The sequence below is a fragment of the Fusarium oxysporum genome, chromosome 4 (assembly GCF_000149955.1).
Source record: "Fusarium oxysporum f. sp. lycopersici 4287 chromosome 4, whole genome shotgun sequence".
Lineage (NCBI taxonomy): Eukaryota > Fungi > Ascomycota > Sordariomycetes > Hypocreales > Nectriaceae > Fusarium > Fusarium oxysporum.
In genome coordinates this window covers 4,805,364-4,823,933 of record NC_030989.1, presented here as the reverse complement: position 1 = coordinate 4,823,933, position 18,570 = coordinate 4,805,364, and the positions used below count along the sequence as shown (strand labels likewise).

Genomic DNA, 18,570 nt, shown 5'->3' with positions numbered 1-18,570 from the left:
CTGAAGCTCATTCCAGAGTTTGGAAAATTCTTTCTTGGAACAATCCAATTCCGTTTTATCAGCCTTAGCTAGGCCATACATGAACTCATCGTAGGCGACTAAGTGTAGTGGGCTTATCTGTGCGTCAGAGGCATGAACGACAAGCATTCCATCAGCCAGATTCAGCTCAGCGGTAGAGAAGCATTTGTATCCAAGACAGACAGCACCAGTGAGAAACTTGGCGTACGACGCGACCCCAGCGACGCGCAGGCCACTGGTGACGGGCGGCGTGGACATCTGATATTAAAGCATTCCTGCCAATCCATGGAAGCTCCAGCAGGAGCGGGCCCAAGAGAAATAAATCCCAAGTAATTCCAGTAACGCAGAGCTGTCTGAGGGCCGAGCCTTCTTCACCGCTGTAGGTGTGCCAACAAGTTTGTCGAAAGTTGATCATGGTAGGGATATTCACTTCGACGATTGGCTCGTGAGTACCGAGCCTGTTATTGCAATCCCCGCCAACTGGTTCACCATCTTTAGTGATATAACCTGTAGTGGCAGGATCAGGCATCAAAAGTGCCGAGACTGCCTTACCAGGATATCGGTCGACATCTCCAATCATTGGATTCCACATTGAGTTCTGGAAAATGTCAACCACATGTCGAAAGTCAGCAGTAGACATGCGATTATAGTTGAACTCAGGGTCCAGATGGTATATGAAGGCTACAATTGGACCGTAGAATCGACCGTCCAACATTCCTCCTAAAGGATGGGCAAGCGCTGTTTCGTTGGAACTCTCCAAGTGACCTTTGGTTTCATTTGGAGGCTGCCAAGAAGCAACTCTGATCGCGTGCTTGAGAATCTTGCCCTCAATGGCATAGTATCTAGTAAGGGCGTGAATAACGAGAGCATCTCTGCCATACTCTGGGTGCCTTTTCTTCTGCTCTTCGTACCGCTCTTTCGTATTTGACTTCCAGCTGTCGATCTCTGGATGCATAACCACAAGCTCATTCTTGTCATTGGCAACCGCCCAGAAGAACAGAGGCCTCGCTTGTCTGCGAGGAAAGAGTATTAATCTAAGTGATTATCCAAAGAACGCGACTGGCGGGCAAAAGACGCAAACCTTCTGGTGCACTGCCAAATCACCTCTCTGGCAATCTTTCGAGCAGTAATAAGCATCTTTGCATTTTCACATTTCTACACTGCCCTTCGATTGCATAAGGTGCATGTGGGCTCATCCGTGCCTGAGAACAGCTTCGTAATATCGGGTCGGCAGTCTGGGCATCTCTCTCTTGCATGGTCCTAGGTCTTGGGCAAATTCGGTGTGGCGATCGCGGTTACAGAAGTCCTTGAGAGGCACAGTCATGTATCACAGGGGCATTTTGGCCAGGACTTGTCTGAAAGAGAAGTTTAAGGGATTAAGAAAAGTAAGGCGATGCTTGAGTAAATACCGACAGGGCTGGGAGCCCTTACAGAAGCAAAGAAAACGGAAGGACAACATTCCGAGGCCAGGTTCGCAGGGCGGTGTAATAGCACAGTAACCAACACAGGCAGCTGATAGGCTATTCTGAGCCACAACTGCAAAGACCTTGAAAATTAGTAAAATGTAATCTAAATCTGAGGTCGCAAGGCAACTACATGTAATCCCAGGTCAACAAGATATGTCTAGATAAGGATCCCATTGGATATTTCTCTATCCAAGGCATATGATCCTGTCAAAAGACCAATTGTAACTGCTTTGGTTGAGACATGCATTTGAAAAATCAGCAGATATTTGCCGCCTCTTAAATCTCAACGTCGTCACCTGCTCGTCTTCTGGCGGAAGAGGTCTATGATCAGATATCAACTTTTCACATCGTCTATCTAGATATTTAGGCCGCGTCTTATGAGGCTGATTATCTAATTGAAACGCCGGGCACAGAGGTCTCTGATCGCACTGGTTTCATCTGTTAGCATCTTGATGATAAGACCATCAGTTATCTGTAAATTGACTCACTTTTGAAGCTCTTGTCGGTGATGGCCCTCCCCAGAGAAACTGTAGACACTGAGGTACGTGTCTCCGATAACTGAGAGAATGGCGATTGCCCCTCCCGCCTTCTTGATGTCTATCATGACTTTTGCCCAATTTACTGGGCCACGTACAGATCTTTTGAGATTCAAAGCCCGTCTCATTAGACGTAGCCCTGCCGCAAACTCTTCACTAACTGGTCAGCTTCCAGAGCCACGCATACATGTGATATTACAAAATTTATTCCCGACCTTGATCAAGCTGCGCCTAACCAGTTTACTTCCAATTATGTCGGTGCCATATTTGAAGATGTCAGTAACTTGAGCTGATGGTAGAGCATTTTTATTAGTCCAATTATGTTATTTTAACTGACACAGCTTACCTGTAAGTCCGATGGCTGCCGGAATCATGCCAACATAGTTTTACAATAATGATGTAACGTGCTACATCCGCAGTTTCTTTGCCGGTCCTTTCGAGTATTTTTTTCTTTTTCCCCTTTCAGCCTGTCGTTCCACTCGCGCTTCTGGGATGATTCCAGCTCTTCGATAGAGCTCAATCCCTGTTCCTGGAGGGCCTTTTCGATATTGTCATTGATGGTTCCTTCGAAATCTTTCGCATTATCGGCTTTGGTTCAGATAGCTTCGAGGTGTATATTGATCGACGTCATCAGTCCCTCGACCCAAGCCACCCTTTTTGGGTTATCTGACCAAGTTGAATGAGCAAGTGTAAATTCTTCTAGTTACCACTGATGGATGCTTTCGAACCTGTATAGAATGTAGACTCATCCATGGTTACGATAAACGTTTAAAGCTGCAGTCGAATGCCAGGCGTCTGGCTTGTGCGTGATGAAGGGATACTGAAAAGTGAAGTGGATACGCGCACGTAGTGAAGACATCAACAAGATCTTCGGCGACTGCCTCTCGCCTACGCACTTCTTCATCGATAACAAGCCCAAGGACCGCTATTATATACGAAGTTAAAGAGCAGTCGAAAGCTGCGCTGTGCCATCAAGATTCCACGCTATTATAGTCTCTACAAGGTATACTCCGAGACTGTATACGCCTTGCCGCATCATATAATACTTGCTATCTTCCTGTCGCAGTAGATGCCGGTATGGGTTCAACATGATGGTGTTCTGTCAAGCTTTGAGTACTCTACTATCCTGATAACATACTACTCCTCCTCATATCCCACCCAGGTTTTCGTCTTGCGAGTAATGCTCGGCCCGCTAATCCACAACGGGACAGCAGCAACGAAGAGCACAAAAATGACCAGAGCAACAGTCAAGAACATGAAGTACTTATCCTTCATCCACCAGTCCAGAGTGCTATAAGATACCCCGAAGCCAATGACATTCTTGATGACATTAACCACGACACCAATCTGAATGGCCTTCTTGGGGTAGCTCTCAGTGCAGTAAGAGATCATAACATTGCAGCCTCCGGTGAGATTGGCGTTGAGGATGGCCCAGAAGAGTCCAACGACAGCCCAGTGCCAGCCACGTTGGAAACCAACACCTATAAGCGTCGTAGCTATCGGAGTTGCGATGGCGAATGGCAAAAGGATAGGCAGCGCTGACTCAGGCTTGAACTCGCCATTGCGTCGCAAATGCCTCTCAGCAAGCCAATCCGCCCCCGCGCCACCAAAAGGCATACCAGCCAGCAGACCCAAGAGGGGGGCAATGTTGTACAGTCCAACCTGGCCAGATGTCCAGAGCCATGGGGGCTGGGAGAAGGTGATCGAGACAAGGATCGAGGTGGCAATGGTGCCAGCGATTGAGAATCCGAACAAAAGGACTGTGATGATGACAGCAGGAGACACGAGTATTCTGAATGGTTCCACGACAAGATAAAAGAAGTTCGGCGGGGGGTGGTTGTGTCTGAGCGTTAGAAAGAATGACCGTCTGAACCAGAGTGCACCGGGCTTGCATGGCTCGAATGTGGCCACGGAAGCTGGCCGTGTCTCGTATTGCTGCGCATTACCAACCTCCTCTAAAGGCTCCTTTGGCTCACCAACCTGTTCTTCATCAATCGACTCAATGGAGATATCGGAAGGTTCTGGGTCGCCAGCAACTCGAATGTTGGTAAGAGGCTCCGGGAACATCAAGATCATGACGAGAAGGTTGAGAGCACAAATGCCACCGAAGATGTAGTTCGGATACCTCCAGCTTCCCAGATTATCAACAGCGTAGCCGGTAATCAGAGGACCGAAGACGGCACCAGCACCCAAGGCCCAGGTGTATACGCTCATGGCTCGAGCGACATACTCGCGGGGAAATAGCAGCACCACGACAACTGGACCAAGTGCCTCTACAACACCACCGCCCAACCCGCCGATGACACGAGCTGCGAGTAGAGATTCGTATGATTGCGCTCTGGCTTGCCATAAGAAACCTGCTGTAAATACTGCGAGACCGATGAGGATGGTATAGCGGCTGCCGATGTATGCGACGGTGGGGAGTGCCCAGACATTCTAATAATCGAGGTAATGTTCAGCGCCAATGGAACTCAAATGTATTTCTAAAATGTTTCATAGTACTTACTCCGAGACCAATGCAAAGAGTGCCCCAGCTTGCGAGCTGAGAGATCTTTGTGCTGCTCACATGCATGTCCTTCACCAGAGGAAGAAGCATGGGTGGAATAGAAGCACCGAGAACTTGGCCCATCATGACAAAGAAGGATAGATTACCCATCATGATCAATCGCCACCACAATGGCCATGACTAGAGAAAGACCTGTGTCAGTACTGCGTTATGAGAATTGCAGATGATAGCAAAGTGGAGTTACTAAGTTGGATGAGTAAAGCAGACGACGTTCAATGGAAACAACATAATGAAGGGGTAATTGAATATCAGGTTATTGTGTCGGGACATAGAAAAACTTACCATCGGGCCATCTTTTCGGTGCAAAACGCTTTCAGAGGAATGCGCCATGTCGTGCTTGGAGGCTACTTCCAGCCTTGCCTTGATCACGCGGGAGGAGGTGTCGAAGAAACGAAGGGAGAAAGAGACTCAGAGGCTGTCGAACGAAGCTGATTAGTACTGGTAGAGCGCGTCTATTGACGTGCTGCGGCAAGGGTTGCGAAAAGAACTCAGACGAGGAAAGGTTTGTAGCAGCTGTTTAGCAGCCTAAACTAAAAGTCGGACTTTGCTTAGACTTTTATCCACAGCCCGGTCGGCCCTTAGGAGCTAGTGATGTAGGGAAATCCGGGGAAGTGGCCACGCTAATGCTCAAGCCACGAATCTCCATCCTAATCTCGGAATTCTTATTTATATTCCGACCTGGGCATCCGGGGTATGGCACTGGAGCTTGTAGTGACAGATGCTCAGTGCAGCCAGCTGTCGGGATATCCGCTTGTAACTCCCTCCTGGGCTGCTAAACCTTCTGAGGATTACTTTTCAAGAAGACGGTTCTGTCTGCATGTCCGGATGATCAAAATGGAGTTTTCCTTGGCTTCCTACTTTGGGTCGGAAGAGCCGAGACACATCATGATTGCCAACATGTTATAGGTTAATAATAGCAATAAGCACATCCATGTCTACAGCCCCTTACTAAGCAGTAACAGCATACATCTTAGTATTCCTGCTATAGCACGGCTTTCCCGAGCTACATAACTCACCGTACTATGCTGCCAAGGCTGTTTCATAAGAGGACACATGCCTTGCCACCGGCCGAACCGGCGCCTGGTCCTCCGATGGGGATAGTTAATATTACAGTGCCTATCTTGATCGCGGGGTATGCGGAAATTGCCTGGTTGATTCCGAAACGGGACACAACGGACTGCATGGGGATTTGATCAAAGAATTCGGTGCAAGATTTGCTAGCGATTTCAGCACCATCGAAAGCTTGCAGTTCGTCTTCCCTTTATTAGCCTAGAGTATTCTTAATTGGCCGCTTATTACAATTAAAAGTCACTGCAGCATGCTACTTTATTATAATTTAGCTGCTAGATCAGCTCTGTCATATGGTTCTATGGCGTGCGATCTTGTATAGGTTCAACAGCTTATTGTTTCACTATCTGCTTATTCTGAACAACGATACCTAACAGAGCAGGGGAATGTACAAGTTCACTCCAGGATGAACTTGATACCAGCAAGGAGATTCCCAATGAATGTCTTCGTAGCACTAAGTGTTGGAAACATCCAAAAGACATGGGGTAACCCTTCGTACATGTCAAGCTTGACCTTGACCCTTTTGCTGCGAAGTTCATGCTCCATGGCTACGTTATCATCTCGCAGCGGGTCCGCTCCGCAGGCAACAAGATAGGCGGATGGAAACTTGTTTAGGTGTGACGAGAGTAGAGGGAATAGCCACTCATCATCGGCATGCTTGTTGAGACCAGTCGATGCTGTATCAGGCGTCAGTAGCTTCTTGGTAATCATAGCCCGTCTCGTTACTTACCGTTGATCATCTTGGCTGTCTGCCCGTCAATGATTGGGACATCGGTAGCGTTCTCTTCCATGGACTTCATGACGTGCTGGAGATGCTTTGGCACGTTGGCTTCATGAACTGTACCTCCAGCCATGTTGATCACTCCTTTGAGCTGTCCCTCCCGTCCAAGTTCAATGAGCCTGTGAGCGGTGGCAAGGGAGAGTGTACCACCACATGAGCTGCCAAGCATAAAGACGCGCCTCTGGTCTCCACCTAACTTGGAGGCGTTTTCGTAGGTCTGCAAGCTATCAGTCAGAAATACTTTTGACATTGGAGAAGTAAAAATCACTTACCCATGAGAATCCGTCAAAGGCGTCCTGAAAAACGACCTTGATATCAACTGCTGGGGTAAGACGATACTCAACAGAGACTATTATGCAAGGATACATCGATGCAATCAGTCTGCACAAGCCATCTTCCATATCAATGGATCCATCAGAGAAGCCGCCTCCGTGACAGAAAACACCAATTGGTAAGACTTCCTTGGAGTCTTTTGGCTTGTAAATACGAGCAGTAACGTTTTCGTTAATATTCTCGTCCGCTACGCTACATAAGCTGAGTAAGAGGCCTTGGATGTGCTGTACACTTACCAATCTCAAGCCCGTAATCCCGGGGAGGAGGCAGATGAGCTTTGATGTACTTCGCAATAGCCTCTCCGCCAGCACGATAATTCTCCATAGTCCCGCCGAGGACAAGTCGACCACCCAGTTCCTTCTCGACCTGAAGCAGTTAGCTTCGTGATTGGTTATTCAGTGGATGGAGTCTTACCTCTAACCACTCAGGAGCTAAGTAAGGCGCCATCTTTCAATAATCAATATTATAGTGCAATTTCGTTGATAAAGGCGGGGAAAGTCTAGACGGATCTGCAATGCCAAGATGATGCGGTATATCCTTCTAATCAAGCGCAGTTAGGTTGTTGACTGTTTATGTTCACCGCACGCTGACAAGAGGGCTCCGTCGCAACGAGGTTGGCGGAACATCCGCACTGACTACATACGTGCTCCGGAGGTTTGTGCAAACTTTACCTTAGATACCCCGGAAAGGCTTCCGACCTGAAGTGCCATTGATCACTGCAGGGCGTGGCAGCTTCCACTACTCAGATCTCAATGTATTAGTCGGAGAAGCCGCAACATGGAGGGGGGATTATAACGATCGACGCGTGGATGGTGAGTCTCCGAGGTCAAGAGTCAGGCGGCTGGCTCGAATTCGGTTTGGCCGAGCTACAAAGGGTGAGGTATCGGAAGTTCCGAACTTGGAAAATAGGGGCTTGACGTTGCTAGCCATCACACGATACAGTTTTACGACTACCAATTAAACGCCCGGATAAATTGGAGGAACTAGTATTCAGACATCGTTTGCTCACTCCTGGCAAGACTGAAACTACAGAACAACAACCAAGCTCACGAACTCACAAGTCAATATGAATAAATGTATCTTTGTCGACGACTCCTGCAATCTGTCTATTCGCGACATACCAGAAACCTACCATCCCAAGGATGGCCAAGCCCTGGTCAAAGTCGAATACTCAGGCATCAACCCAGCCGACCTCAACCATCCAAAGGATCTGGGCATGAAGAACAACGTATGCGGCTATGAAGTCTGCGGCACCGTCATAGAAGCAGGAAGGACTAGTCGCTACTCAGTAGGGGACGTCGTCTTTGGATCCAACCATCCCGGACGCTCGAAACCAGGATATCATGGCGGCCATCAAGACTTTGCCATTGTGGAGTCAAACTTGATGTCAGCCAAGTTACCCGCTCAACTCCCTCGTGCAGATGCCGCTGCTCTTAGTATCATGGTGCGCTCGGCTGCAGATGCGTTGATGAATCATTTCGAGATCCCTTTTCCTGCTATAAGCGTCTTGGGGCCACCTCCTAATGGCGCCCTATTGGTTTGGGGAGGTGCGAGTAGCGTGGGGAGTGCCGCGATACAACTCGCAAAGGCTATGGGAGTGAAATGGATATTCACGGCTGCTTCGCCTGCCAACCATGAGGCGCTGCTTGAGCTCGGCGCAACAAAGTGTTTTAACTATCGAGATCCAGATGTCGTTAATGCTGTCAGGGCTGAATGCGAGGAAACTGGCGTCACAATCAGATATGTGCTAGACACAGTGTGCAAGACAGGCAGTCCTGGAACCATTGAGCAGTGTGAGTCGATTGCCACCGCTCCAGATGTCACATTCGTCAGTTGCCTGCCCCAATTCAGTAAGCCACCACGATGGAGAATGGTTTTTGCTTCTAGGGAAATCGACAATCCTATCCCCTTCGAATTTCCTGGGGGTAATAAAGCAAATGCCGTGTGGGAGGCTCGGCTAGAGAGGGCGGTTATTTGGGCTGCGAAGAACTACGGGACGCAATTTCGAATTCCCAATGTCAAGATTGTGGAGGGGGCTGAGAAGGGAATACAGGCTATCAAGGATGTGAATGAAGGAAAGGTCAGCTTGACCAAGGTTGTCATCAAACACCCGCTTTAGGTTGTATTGGCCATGCATATACTTGCTCCTAGACCATAGGATTTATGCCATATAGATCTCAGATATAGCTATTATTGGCAGGCCAGTTTCTGTTCATCCCAAATAGCCCGAATATACTATCATCCAGAGTCTGCAGATCGCCTAGTTACCGTTCAGTATTCCATCTCTATCACGCTTTGGGACGCCATTAACTTACCTGATCCAACAAATTGAGGATCCACCAAGAGCTGCCCCATATCGATATCTCCAAAGTCTTGTAATAGTGGCGTGTTGTTATCTTTAGGCATGTGAAGGCGCTCCCCAATCTTGATGAGTTGCTCAAAAGAAAAGCACAAATTCCCAGATGCAAAGTTTCGACATTTCGATACCTGAAGTATTCTGATCGCTTCTTGAAATGCGTCTCTACTCTCTGGTCCATAGGTTTCTGGGTCCTGAGAAACGACCAGCAGGATTATAGCGAGTGACGACACGGTGAAATATTCGTATGAGCTTCGAAGACACTTTAACGGGACTGCCTTATTGATTACACCAGAGCACAGAAAGATGGTGGCTTTGGCGCACTGGACACAGACTGCTGCGGCTGCTGTCTTCTCTCGATCACCTTTGTATGAGTGAAGGAGAGGTTTCCGTAGTAGTATTCGAGCGTGACAGATCCGTACTTCTAAAAAGGTTTCTAGGTCATTCATAAGTACTTCATTCTGAAGAGGATCCCAAGGCCTGCTAGGTAAAGGTGTAGATCGGACGGCCGCCGTGAGGTCTCGGAATTGGTCGCGTAGCCGTTGCACTTTGTAATCGAGATACTCTTTATGTTGCCGACCTTCTGCAACGCTCTTGGTTGAAGGCTTCAGCAGTCCGATTATCTCCGAGTTTAGACGCGTGTATTCCATGGTTACGACTAGGAAGGGCGCGGAAGTTCCCTTTTACCAAATTAAAATCTGTCAGCCAACCGACATCCTTTCCAGAATGACTTACAAGATCGAAGCACTTCTCATCTATGTCTTCGTCTTTCGTGGTATGGGGAAGGTCCGTTGCGAAAGAAAACGTCCTGTCTAGTACGTATACACAGCAGAATAGCTCTCGTGGGGAAAATGAACCAGGGATTTCGACAGCCTTCTGAACCTCTTCTGGCGCTTGATGAAGACCAAGTTCGAAACATGTTCTCGATGCTAGACTGATGAGTCGCCACGCCTTCATGTGTTCAGATTTGTGGAAGAAGTACAGGCTCTGTTGTTAGAAAGCTGTTAGTTCGGAAGCTGTTCGTTCAGAGTAAACATCTCACCATCAAGGTAGCTATGACGACATCTTCAGTATCTGGGCCTTTGCCCATAACGAGCTTCTCCACCGACCAATCGACGTAGCGTTGGAGGTGACGTGCGAGAGGGTTTGTGCTATCATTTTCAACAAGGAGAGTTAGCCCTAGCAGGGCTTTGAGAATATCCACTTTAGTCAGGTCAACAGAAGGTAGTTGTGTCGTGTGGTGACCAGAACGTCCGAATACCGCATCCAAAACCGGTTCTGCCGAGTGAAGATCAACACATGGGTAAACGGGATAAATGGTCTCCGCGAAGGTAATGAACAGCTGTCGAGCTTTGTCGTAACCCAGCTCCAGGATTGATTCCAAGCAGTCGTCACTTGCAGAAGCAAGAGATTGCTCTAATGTCAGACATGGTTTGCTCGTTGGACCCTGGACGTCCTTCTCGACTTGGTCCACGATACCGTTAGTTTCGAGGCAGGATCTGGCTAAGCTGAAAGTATCAACAAAGCTTGAGCGGCGAGCCGTAGGAGATCTGTCGGTAGCTGCCGGGCTTTGTAGCGAGGCGCTTAGATTGTTACTGGTCCGCGCAGGTAGACGAGATGCTTCGCTCGAGTTAGCGCCGCCTGAAGTTACAGATATGCGAGGCGTTGCTCCGTCTTCAGTTGACGGAGAGTATCCCATCTCTCTAGAGAAATAAATGGATTAGGTCATATCTTTCTGGACACTTGATGTGGAATCTTACAAGCTCATTTCTGTGGGTATCGGGCTCATGCTGGGTATGTTGCCACGACGCGGGTAGGAACACTCCACGCCACGCTTGGTACAGCGTTGACAGGGCCATTGGCCGTCACATTTGACTTTTCGAGACTTGCATACCATACTGTTGTCATTATATTAGCATCCTGTATGTATGGATAGAGGGTTACGAAATACCAGGCGACCAGAGCGTACTCGTTGCGCTTTCGGCGCCCGCCTCGGGTGAATCGCTGGGTATCTGGTGCATCGTTTCTGGTGTCAATCGGCTGTGACATGACACTTTTAACTTATAAAGTTGGAGTTGGTATGTTAAGTAGAGTTAGGCTGGGGGTTGCATCGGAGTTATGAAGCGAGTTAGTAGGACGTGCCTTGGATCACGTGAGTAACCCCGCGCAGCATAACCTCGGGGCTCCATTGGCTCTAACGGTTCCACAGTCGTTTCATAGACAAGCAAGGCAGCTTTCTTGGTCTAAACTTTAATATATAAACCCGGTTACCATGGTTCGAGTAACTTAGACATTTTAAGCAGCTAATGAGCTCTCTACGTATTCTGTCACGGTAAACAGCCCCGTTGATGATTTGTAAAATGGACTCGATTCCTAGCAGCATTGCCGTTCTTAAAATATTTGGGGAACTCTCATGCGCATGATTGACTATCTCTACAGCCACTCTCACTTTGCTGCATTCTGGCGCATCACTTCCATCGCTTTGTCCATCAATGCACAGGCTTCCTTCCATGCCGGTCTCAAGCTCACCCTCTCCCACCAATTTCGCAGATGCGGTAACTCAAAGAAGAGGACGTCAGCTCCCTTCAAATCAATAAGCTGTGACACCCAAGGCATAGACCAGATGTCTACAAGGGTGAAGTTTGCGCCAGCAAGATATTCGCGGCTAGACAGGATCCCGTCCAAGGCTTTCAGGGCACCATTGAGCTCATTCCAAATATCCTCCAATGTCTTTTTGTCTACTCTGGGAATACCCAGTACTCTGTTGTAAGCGGCAGTTAGCAACGCGATCAACGATAGATCAGTGCGCAAGACTACAACAAGGTTGACTTACGGTTTGACGATGATATCTCCGCAGTATCTCCAAGCTGTAGTGGAAAAATAGCACACTTCCATCGAGGCAGCCTCTTCAAATAAACCGACGGCTTCGACGTCGCTGATATCCGGCATCAACGAGTTGCCCTGCTTGGAATACGCGGCAGCGATATAACGGGCAATTGCACGGCTTTCTATACAACTTCAGTAAATAAATGACCCAGAGGCAAGATCAGCTCCGTACCACAGATTCTAAGGGTAGACTCCCCTCGATCGTCCAGCACATCTAAGATGGGCACTTTGCCGAAGGGGTGTAATTTGCGGTGTTCAGGAGTCTTGTAGGGAGATTAGCATAATGCAGGGTAGTCATGTCAGTAAAATTGATGGGTCCACGCACCCGGGTCACAAATTTGAGAATGTCAATATATCTGTATTCCCAGGTAAGACCTTTTTCGAGCAATGCATGCGCGGCGGTAATTGTATATGGCGAGACATAGTCTCCATAGAGTACAAATTTGCGGTCCCTGTAAACGCAGAGTTAGCATGAAGTTCTGACGAAAGATGATTTGGGCTGATAGGTAGTGTACATTTGAAAGCAATCCGGCTGAGTAAGTGTGAATTTGTTATGGGAGCCAATATGCTATATTCTCTAGTATTATCAGAGATCAATAGTCTAAATTCCGTTTGATAGCTTTACATTTTATGGCGTTATCATTATCGCGATCCGAAAAACAAACCTCCGAGGTTCAAGTCTGGGGTAGGCAGTGTGGGGTATACAGTTCGGTAGTTCCGAACTCCATTAGTCCGGATTCGGCTAGCCTCCGAGATCCTTCATGTTCTTTCTCACGCTTACGCGTTTTGTTTTCGGCCAGGTTCATCTCCTGCCTCTGCTCGGCTCTGTATCTTCGTCAACCTGGGTTTCGAGTTTCGGAAAGTCTTATTACAATTTCCGAGCAACAATCATCGTCTTCGTAGTCAGAGTTGCGAAGCAGAAGCTGTCAAGTTAGAGTTCCATTCCTCGGATAACCCGCTCTTGATCTCGTGCACAATGGAAGTTCCGAGCTTTCTCAACTACCGACTACAGTGGGAACCATGGAACATATCGCCCGAATGTTATCAACAAGCGTTTCATTCATATGTAGTTTAAAAACAATAGGTATCAATGTGTATATTACAGCTTCCAAGTCAATTTAGTTGAAGCAAAAAGCATCATCTAAAACACTCTCGGAACGCTTTTGAACCGATACTTATTATCTTTACTAACCATGAGCCCTGATATCCCTGACTCGCAAGACTTGGCCAACAGGCTAGCTCAGGCCAAAGTGTGGAGTCAGTTCTATCAGAATTATAATCCAGACTACAAAATCTCGGACAAGACTTTTGGTGACCCATGTCAGTCCAGGCTATTCCCTTATGGTTATCTTCATTCCATTCGTGCTGACATATGTTCTGCCAGCCAATCGTAAGATCCGTATCATCGACATAGGCTCGGGTCTTTTCGGTATCAATCTTGCATACTGGATATCTGTCAAGTGCGAGAACTTTGAGCTCACCGTATTCGAAAAGAGTAGTGAGCTTGGAGGTGTCTGGAACCATAACAGATATCCTGGAGTTGCCTGCGATGTCCCATCTCACGTGTATCAGTATAGTTTTGCACCGAACCCGGATTGGCCTCGATTTCTCAGCCCGTACGTTGAAAGTCTTAAACAGGTTGCTTCGGACTTATGGTGTAGCTAACTGCGCAAAGAGGCAAAGACATCCAGAAGTACCTTCAGAAATGCGCTACCACCTTTGACCTTGAAAAGTATATCAAGTTCCATACCAGGGTCCTGAAGGCCGAATGGCATGCTGAGGGATTCTGGCGCGTCTTTGTGCGCGAAGAGCTACCAAATGGCGACTGTCGAGAGTATCACCAAGATGCCGAGATTTTGGTGAACAACTCTGGAAGTCAACACAACTACCAATGGCCCAATGTTGAGGGCCTCGACAAGTTCAAGGGAACGGTAAGTCTGCAGGATTAGTATGCTGATTGTTCTTACTCACGTATGTTTCAGTTGCTTCACACTGCTGCATGGGATGAGCGATTTGACGAAGAGGCGTGGAAGAACAAGACCGTTGCTGTAATTGGCAGTGGTGCCTCGGCAGTGCAGGTAGTGCCTAGGATGCAGGTAAGCCTCTACTCCTTGCGTTTACCGCTGAAGCGTCGTTAACATCTGGCAGCCTCATGTTTCCAAGATGACTGTATTCTCCCGCACCCCAATTTGGTTTGCACCTGGACTTGCAGGTGATGAGTTCAGCCCTGAATGTAAGTGCAACTGTTAACCTCAAATAAGGACAAGCCGGATACTAATTATGCTTAAAGACTCACCAGCCGACCGAGAGGAGTTCAAGAAGGATCCTTCCAAGCTTCAGGCCCATGGAAAGAGCATCGAACGGCGACTAAACAGTCTCTTTCCAATCTTTTACAGCGGCACTGATCACCAGAGGAATGCCATCAAGTTCTTTTACGATCAGATGAAGATTAAGATCAAGGACCCCAAGCTCCTCCAGGGTGAGTGTACAGTTTTGTGGGACATCTGACTTTACTATGTACTAATCCGCCACCAGGCTTTACTCCCGAATTTGTTCCCGGATGCCGTCGCGTGACTCCAGGCGACCCATTCATCAATGCAGTCCAAGAGCCAAACGTTGAGGCCGTCTTCAAAAGCGTGGCAAAGCTCACGGAAGACGGCGTCATCGATACAGATGGCGTTGAACGAAAGGTTGACGCCGTAGTCTGTGCAACTGGTAAGTGTCTTGCAAAAAGGCCTATCATAGAGGACATTCTAACCAAAGCCAGGGTTCAATGTCGACCTCATTCCACGATTTGAAGTCATCGGACCAAACGGCCTCTGTATATCGAAGGTTCTTGAACAGAGTCCAGACAGCTACATGTCGGTCGCTTTGGCACAGTTCCCAAATTACTTCCACGGCAGCACTGGCGCCTACTGGCCCTCTGCCAACGGATCTCTCATCGGACCCATGGACGCAGTCGCAAACTATGTAGTCCAAGTCATTCAGAAGCTGCAGATGGAGCACAGCATTATCAGCGTGGTTCCCAAGCAAGAAGCGATGGACGACTTCGTCGAACATGCTCAGACATGGTTGAAAGGCTGCGCGTGGTCATGGGACTGTCCAGCTTGGTACAAGGCACACTCTGGACCGTTGAAAGGTCGGGTGAACGTGATTTGGCCAGGCATTACACTGCAGTTTGTAAGAGCCTTGAGCAAAGTCCGCTGGGAAGACTATGACATCACGTATGCGGCCAGTGGCAAGAAAGGCGCAAACCGGTTCTTGTATCTCGGCGATGGGCTTGTTAAGGAGACGTTCGATCCCGATATGGATGACTCGCCGCATATTCACCTCGGGGCTATTGACCCTAGGTGGGCGAAAGCTGCTGGGCTGTCATTCGTAGAGGGAATGAAGCTGTTGAATTCTTAAGAACTGGATAGTTAGTAGTGTGAATGGTAACACTCAGTACTAAAGACATTACAGGCATCCATCTTAGTTAGCATGATGGCGTTTTATACAAGCTTAAGGGGTGCTGGGAGTATCACTCATACTTAGTTTGTATTCAATACAGATAAGGATTTTTTCAAACTCACCTACCGATCCCAATGAATTCACACACTTAGAAATTATCTTGAAGTTTCCATCGTAATGACCAGAAATGGACCCACAGAGCATTTAGCCTTCAGTAAAAAGATTCGAAAACGGGTTGTAGATACTTGCCGAGCCGAGGGAGGTCAGAGTCTTTGCGGACTCTTTACATAATGGCTACTGCCAGGGAAACAAGTCCTGGAGAATGTCACTGCCAAGACTCTCTTGACGGAAATAGCATTGGACGAATTTTTCTCCCTGAATTGGATCGTGATTGCAAGTTTATCGTGGTGTTCTAGAAAAGACTATGAGGAATATTACTGGAATTGGTGGAAGGAAACTGCGCACGCAGATGATCTCGCTTTGGGTCGCCAGTTAGACTTAGACCGCCTGAGGTTTACCCATCTAAAGTGGGCGATGGCTACTATTTCACAAACTTTCTAGGGCGGTGGATTCGTGCCCCATTATCTTTCGGCGATAAGGTTTATACGTCCATGACGATGCATTAGTCGATCATAGCGACTTTCGGGTTACATAAGCATTTACTGGTGGTCGCACTAATGCACGGCAGTTCCAACTTTATCCAACTACCGGATGTAAGCACCTTAACCCCATCAACTATTAAAGTTTTTAGGTGTTCCTGTAGGAGAGTTTGATGGCTATTATGGAGCGTGAGATTTCTTGTAGCCGAAAAAAAAACTATATAGCATCTGAACGCCCTCGGACTCAACCACAATCCTTCACTTGGTAATCTCTGCAACAACTCCCCCCAGATCTCCATCTGCCTGCAAGTCTGCTCATTCTTTTCTTTTTCAACCTCAGATCCTTATCTCAAACATGAAATTCTACGACGCCCAAGCTCCCAATCCCTACGCTGTCCGCCTATTTGTTCTTGAGCGTGGCGGCCTAGAGTTCGATGTCCAGACCATCGATATCATGAACCTAGAGAACCGGCGGCTCGCATACCGCAGCGTCAACCCCCGAGGCGAAGTACCGGCTTTGGATATCGATGGCTTCGTTTTGACTGAAATCACCGCGATATGCGAATATCTCGATGAAGTCGCCAAGGGAGGCAAGTCACTGTTCGGCGACACAGCGCTTGAGCGGGCTGAGACCCGGATGTGGCTTCGGAGGATGGATCTTGAACTGGCCCAGCCTATTATTGCCTGGTATCGAAACGACCCCGATACCATTGACTTCTACAAGGGCAACCGGATCCCAGCACCTGAGGCTCGTGTAGTCCAAAAGGTCACTATCAACCAGTTCCTCAACCTCCTTGACGATCAGCTTGAAGGCAAGGAATACCTATGTGGATCGCGATTCTCAGCTGCCGATATTCACTTTTATGGGCTGCTCAAGATGATGGTTATGCAAGTCGCTCAGTGGGTCCTCAGCCCTGGGCGTAAAAATGTTGTGGCATACTTTGAAAGGATGGATGCGCGAAAGGCTAGTCAGCAGGCTCTTGAGCCATTCGGATCGAAAGTGTCAGTATAGAAAAAGAACTAGAACTGGATTGGAAATAATATAATTATATGGATTATCCGGGGTGACTTTACGTCGCTAGCCTAATTCCCTGGAAGTCTATGTGAAAAGACTTATGTACCTTTGTTTATTACGTGGTATATGATATTATATGCCATAGCTTATCCATTTATAGACCAGGTTTACGAAATGTAATAAATCGTGGGGTTTCTCTTATGCTTATGGATCTACCCTAGACATGTAGCAGTTAAATGACTCTGGGGTATTTATCAATGGCAGAGTTATAGAGAAGTAGACTTCTGCGACTATCAGTAGACTGGTGCTCGAAACTCTTCTGGTAATATTGAATTATCATTCAGTGCGGATTTTATTGTCTAAACCATTGCCACATACAATTAAAACCGTGCATTTCCTAGAATATTTTAAAAGTGTTGGGAAAGTGCTATTACATACGATAACAGAGCCAACTTTGGCGCGTGATGTCAGCTTTCAGTAACTCAAATGGCGTGGTAATGATGCAACTGGGAACGGACCTCCGACCCGGTACTAGAGAGGCCACATCGGGCGCTGGTGGCGGACGGGAAATGCCGGTGTTACTGCTAATGGCTAGTCTTGTCACAGAAAAAGGCTCATGATTTGTCCGCTGTTCAACCCTTGCATTCAGCTACTACCAGCTGGTAAGATGATGTCCGATAAGTTATTCCTGGTGCATATATCAAACGAAGTATCTTTGGAACATAACCGAGCTAGCTTGCGAGTCTCACGCAAATAGTTACTGCAAGAGGTTATCGCAGTTCTCTATTGAAGCCAGGAACGGTCAGGCACTCCAAGAAATATGTGTGTTTGTTTAATTGTCACGCCGCTCAGTTGAATCGGCTGCTTGGGAAGCAGGTATGTAAATGTTCCCCACCACTGGCACCAACACATGATTTGAAGGTCCCTGTGCGCAATCTCCGTTACTGAGCGGGAATTTTCGCAGTCTTTCATTGGATCGCGGCACTACGCCGTGCCAATTTAACTATCCGAGCGACAAAATCACGATTTTCAACCCCACATGGCTGGAAGCAGGCTGGGAAACTATTGGCAGCCACCTGAAACCATTTGAAGTCCAGGCTCGGTCGGAAAAAAGTAGAAAGAAATACAAGGACATAGCCTGGGTTTTTCATGCTGTTTCAATGTGAACTATGTACCTATAAGAGGGCTTGCATCTGCCACGCGGGGGATTTGGGGTTTCCCGGAATCCGCCAGCAACAGTCCACATGAAGCATCATGAAGTCCTCCAACCATTATGGCCACAGGCCAGAGCCCAACTATACATACCGACCAACGGTGCTGACCCCTATCACAGAAGTCACCAGCCCGACCACCCGGATCCGTGGGGTCGCTAGGGATATTTGCTTGGCATGTATGATATCGTTGATCCCTCTAGCTGCTTTCTCTGCTTTACTCCTCGGTCTTGTCTTTCGCTACCGAGTCATTCCGGAGAGCCCCGTCTCCTCAACTTTTGCCGC

General features: G+C 47.9%; 9 protein-coding genes across 9 annotated transcripts; 3 read left to right on the top strand and 6 right to left on the bottom strand.

Annotated features, from left to right (window-relative positions):
- Positions 1 to 166: 166 nt before the first annotated feature.
- On the bottom strand, positions 167 to 1,155 carry FOXG_18856 (uncharacterized protein; the record flags this gene model as incomplete). Its single annotated transcript, XM_018398994.1, has 2 exons — positions 167 to 1,031; positions 1,100 to 1,155. The coding sequence occupies 2 exons, from the start codon at positions 1,153 to 1,155 to the stop codon at positions 167 to 169; spliced, it is 921 nt and encodes a 306-aa protein (XP_018239351.1).
- Positions 1,156 to 1,875: 720 nt separating this feature from the next.
- FOXG_18855 (uncharacterized protein) lies at positions 1,876 to 2,088 on the bottom strand (the record flags this gene model as incomplete). The annotated part of the gene is made up of 2 exons (XM_018398993.1): positions 1,876 to 1,912; positions 1,973 to 2,088. 2 exons carry the CDS (start codon positions 2,086 to 2,088, stop codon positions 1,876 to 1,878), a joined length of 153 nt encoding a protein of 50 aa, XP_018239350.1.
- A 1,069-nt stretch (positions 2,089 to 3,157) lies between these two features.
- FOXG_04574 (uncharacterized protein) lies at positions 3,158 to 4,676 on the bottom strand (the record flags this gene model as incomplete). Its single annotated transcript, XM_018382607.1, has 2 exons — positions 3,158 to 4,456; positions 4,527 to 4,676. The coding sequence occupies 2 exons, from the start codon at positions 4,674 to 4,676 to the stop codon at positions 3,158 to 3,160; spliced, it is 1,449 nt and encodes a 482-aa protein (XP_018239349.1).
- A 1,374-nt stretch (positions 4,677 to 6,050) lies between these two features.
- FOXG_04573 (uncharacterized protein) lies at positions 6,051 to 7,215 on the bottom strand (the record flags this gene model as incomplete). The annotated part of the gene is made up of 5 exons (XM_018382606.1): positions 6,051 to 6,331; positions 6,385 to 6,652; positions 6,708 to 6,955; positions 7,005 to 7,134; positions 7,183 to 7,215. The coding sequence occupies 5 exons, from the start codon at positions 7,213 to 7,215 to the stop codon at positions 6,051 to 6,053; spliced, it is 960 nt and encodes a 319-aa protein (XP_018239348.1).
- A 619-nt stretch (positions 7,216 to 7,834) lies between these two features.
- On the top strand, positions 7,835 to 8,887 carry FOXG_04572 (uncharacterized protein; the record flags this gene model as incomplete). The annotated part of the gene is made up of 1 exon (XM_018382605.1): positions 7,835 to 8,887. The coding sequence occupies one exon, from the start codon at positions 7,835 to 7,837 to the stop codon at positions 8,885 to 8,887; it is 1,053 nt and encodes a 350-aa protein (XP_018239347.1).
- On the bottom strand, positions 8,781 to 11,213 carry FOXG_18854 (uncharacterized protein). Its single transcript, XM_018398992.1, has 6 exons — positions 11,076 to 11,213; positions 10,885 to 11,022; positions 10,167 to 10,827; positions 9,860 to 10,111; positions 9,084 to 9,804; positions 8,781 to 9,028 (listed from the first exon to the last, which is right to left on the bottom strand). The coding sequence occupies exons 1-6, from the start codon at positions 11,171 to 11,173 to the stop codon at positions 8,946 to 8,948; spliced, it is 1,953 nt and encodes a 650-aa protein (XP_018239346.1). The 5' UTR covers positions 11,174 to 11,213; the 3' UTR covers positions 8,781 to 8,945.
- A 356-nt stretch (positions 11,214 to 11,569) lies between these two features.
- Positions 11,570 to 12,738, bottom strand: FOXG_04571 (uncharacterized protein; the record flags this gene model as incomplete). The annotated part of the gene is made up of 5 exons (XM_018382604.1): positions 11,570 to 11,885; positions 11,958 to 12,132; positions 12,183 to 12,273; positions 12,336 to 12,462; positions 12,716 to 12,738. 5 exons carry the CDS (start codon positions 12,736 to 12,738, stop codon positions 11,570 to 11,572), a joined length of 732 nt encoding a protein of 243 aa, XP_018239345.1.
- Positions 12,739 to 13,203: 465 nt separating this feature from the next.
- FOXG_04570 (uncharacterized protein) lies at positions 13,204 to 15,418 on the top strand (the record flags this gene model as incomplete). The annotated part of the gene is made up of 8 exons (XM_018382603.1): positions 13,204 to 13,330; positions 13,395 to 13,626; positions 13,686 to 13,941; positions 13,993 to 14,106; positions 14,159 to 14,243; positions 14,301 to 14,489; positions 14,546 to 14,725; positions 14,778 to 15,418. The coding sequence occupies 8 exons, from the start codon at positions 13,204 to 13,206 to the stop codon at positions 15,416 to 15,418; spliced, it is 1,824 nt and encodes a 607-aa protein (XP_018239344.1).
- A 913-nt stretch (positions 15,419 to 16,331) lies between these two features.
- FOXG_04569 (uncharacterized protein) lies at positions 16,332 to 17,071 on the top strand (the record flags this gene model as incomplete). Its single annotated transcript, XM_018382602.1, has 1 exon — positions 16,332 to 17,071. The coding sequence occupies exon 1, from the start codon at positions 16,415 to 16,417 to the stop codon at positions 17,069 to 17,071; it is 657 nt and encodes a 218-aa protein (XP_018239343.1). The 5' UTR covers positions 16,332 to 16,414.
- Between the last annotated feature and the right edge of the window lie 1,499 nt (positions 17,072 to 18,570).

Coding starts and splice junctions, on each gene's coding strand:
- FOXG_18854 (XM_018398992.1), bottom strand. CDS start 11,173: ATGTCACAGCCGATTGACACCAGAAACGATGCACCAGATACCCAGCGA. Junction 10,112..10,166: donor TCGTCATAGCTACCTTGATG/GTGAGATGTTTA, acceptor TTCTAACAACAG/AGCCTGTACTTCTTCCACAA. Junction 9,029..9,083: donor TCCTCAATTTGTTGGATCAG/GTAAGTTAATGG, acceptor AACGGTAACTAG/GCGATCTGCAGACTCTGGAT.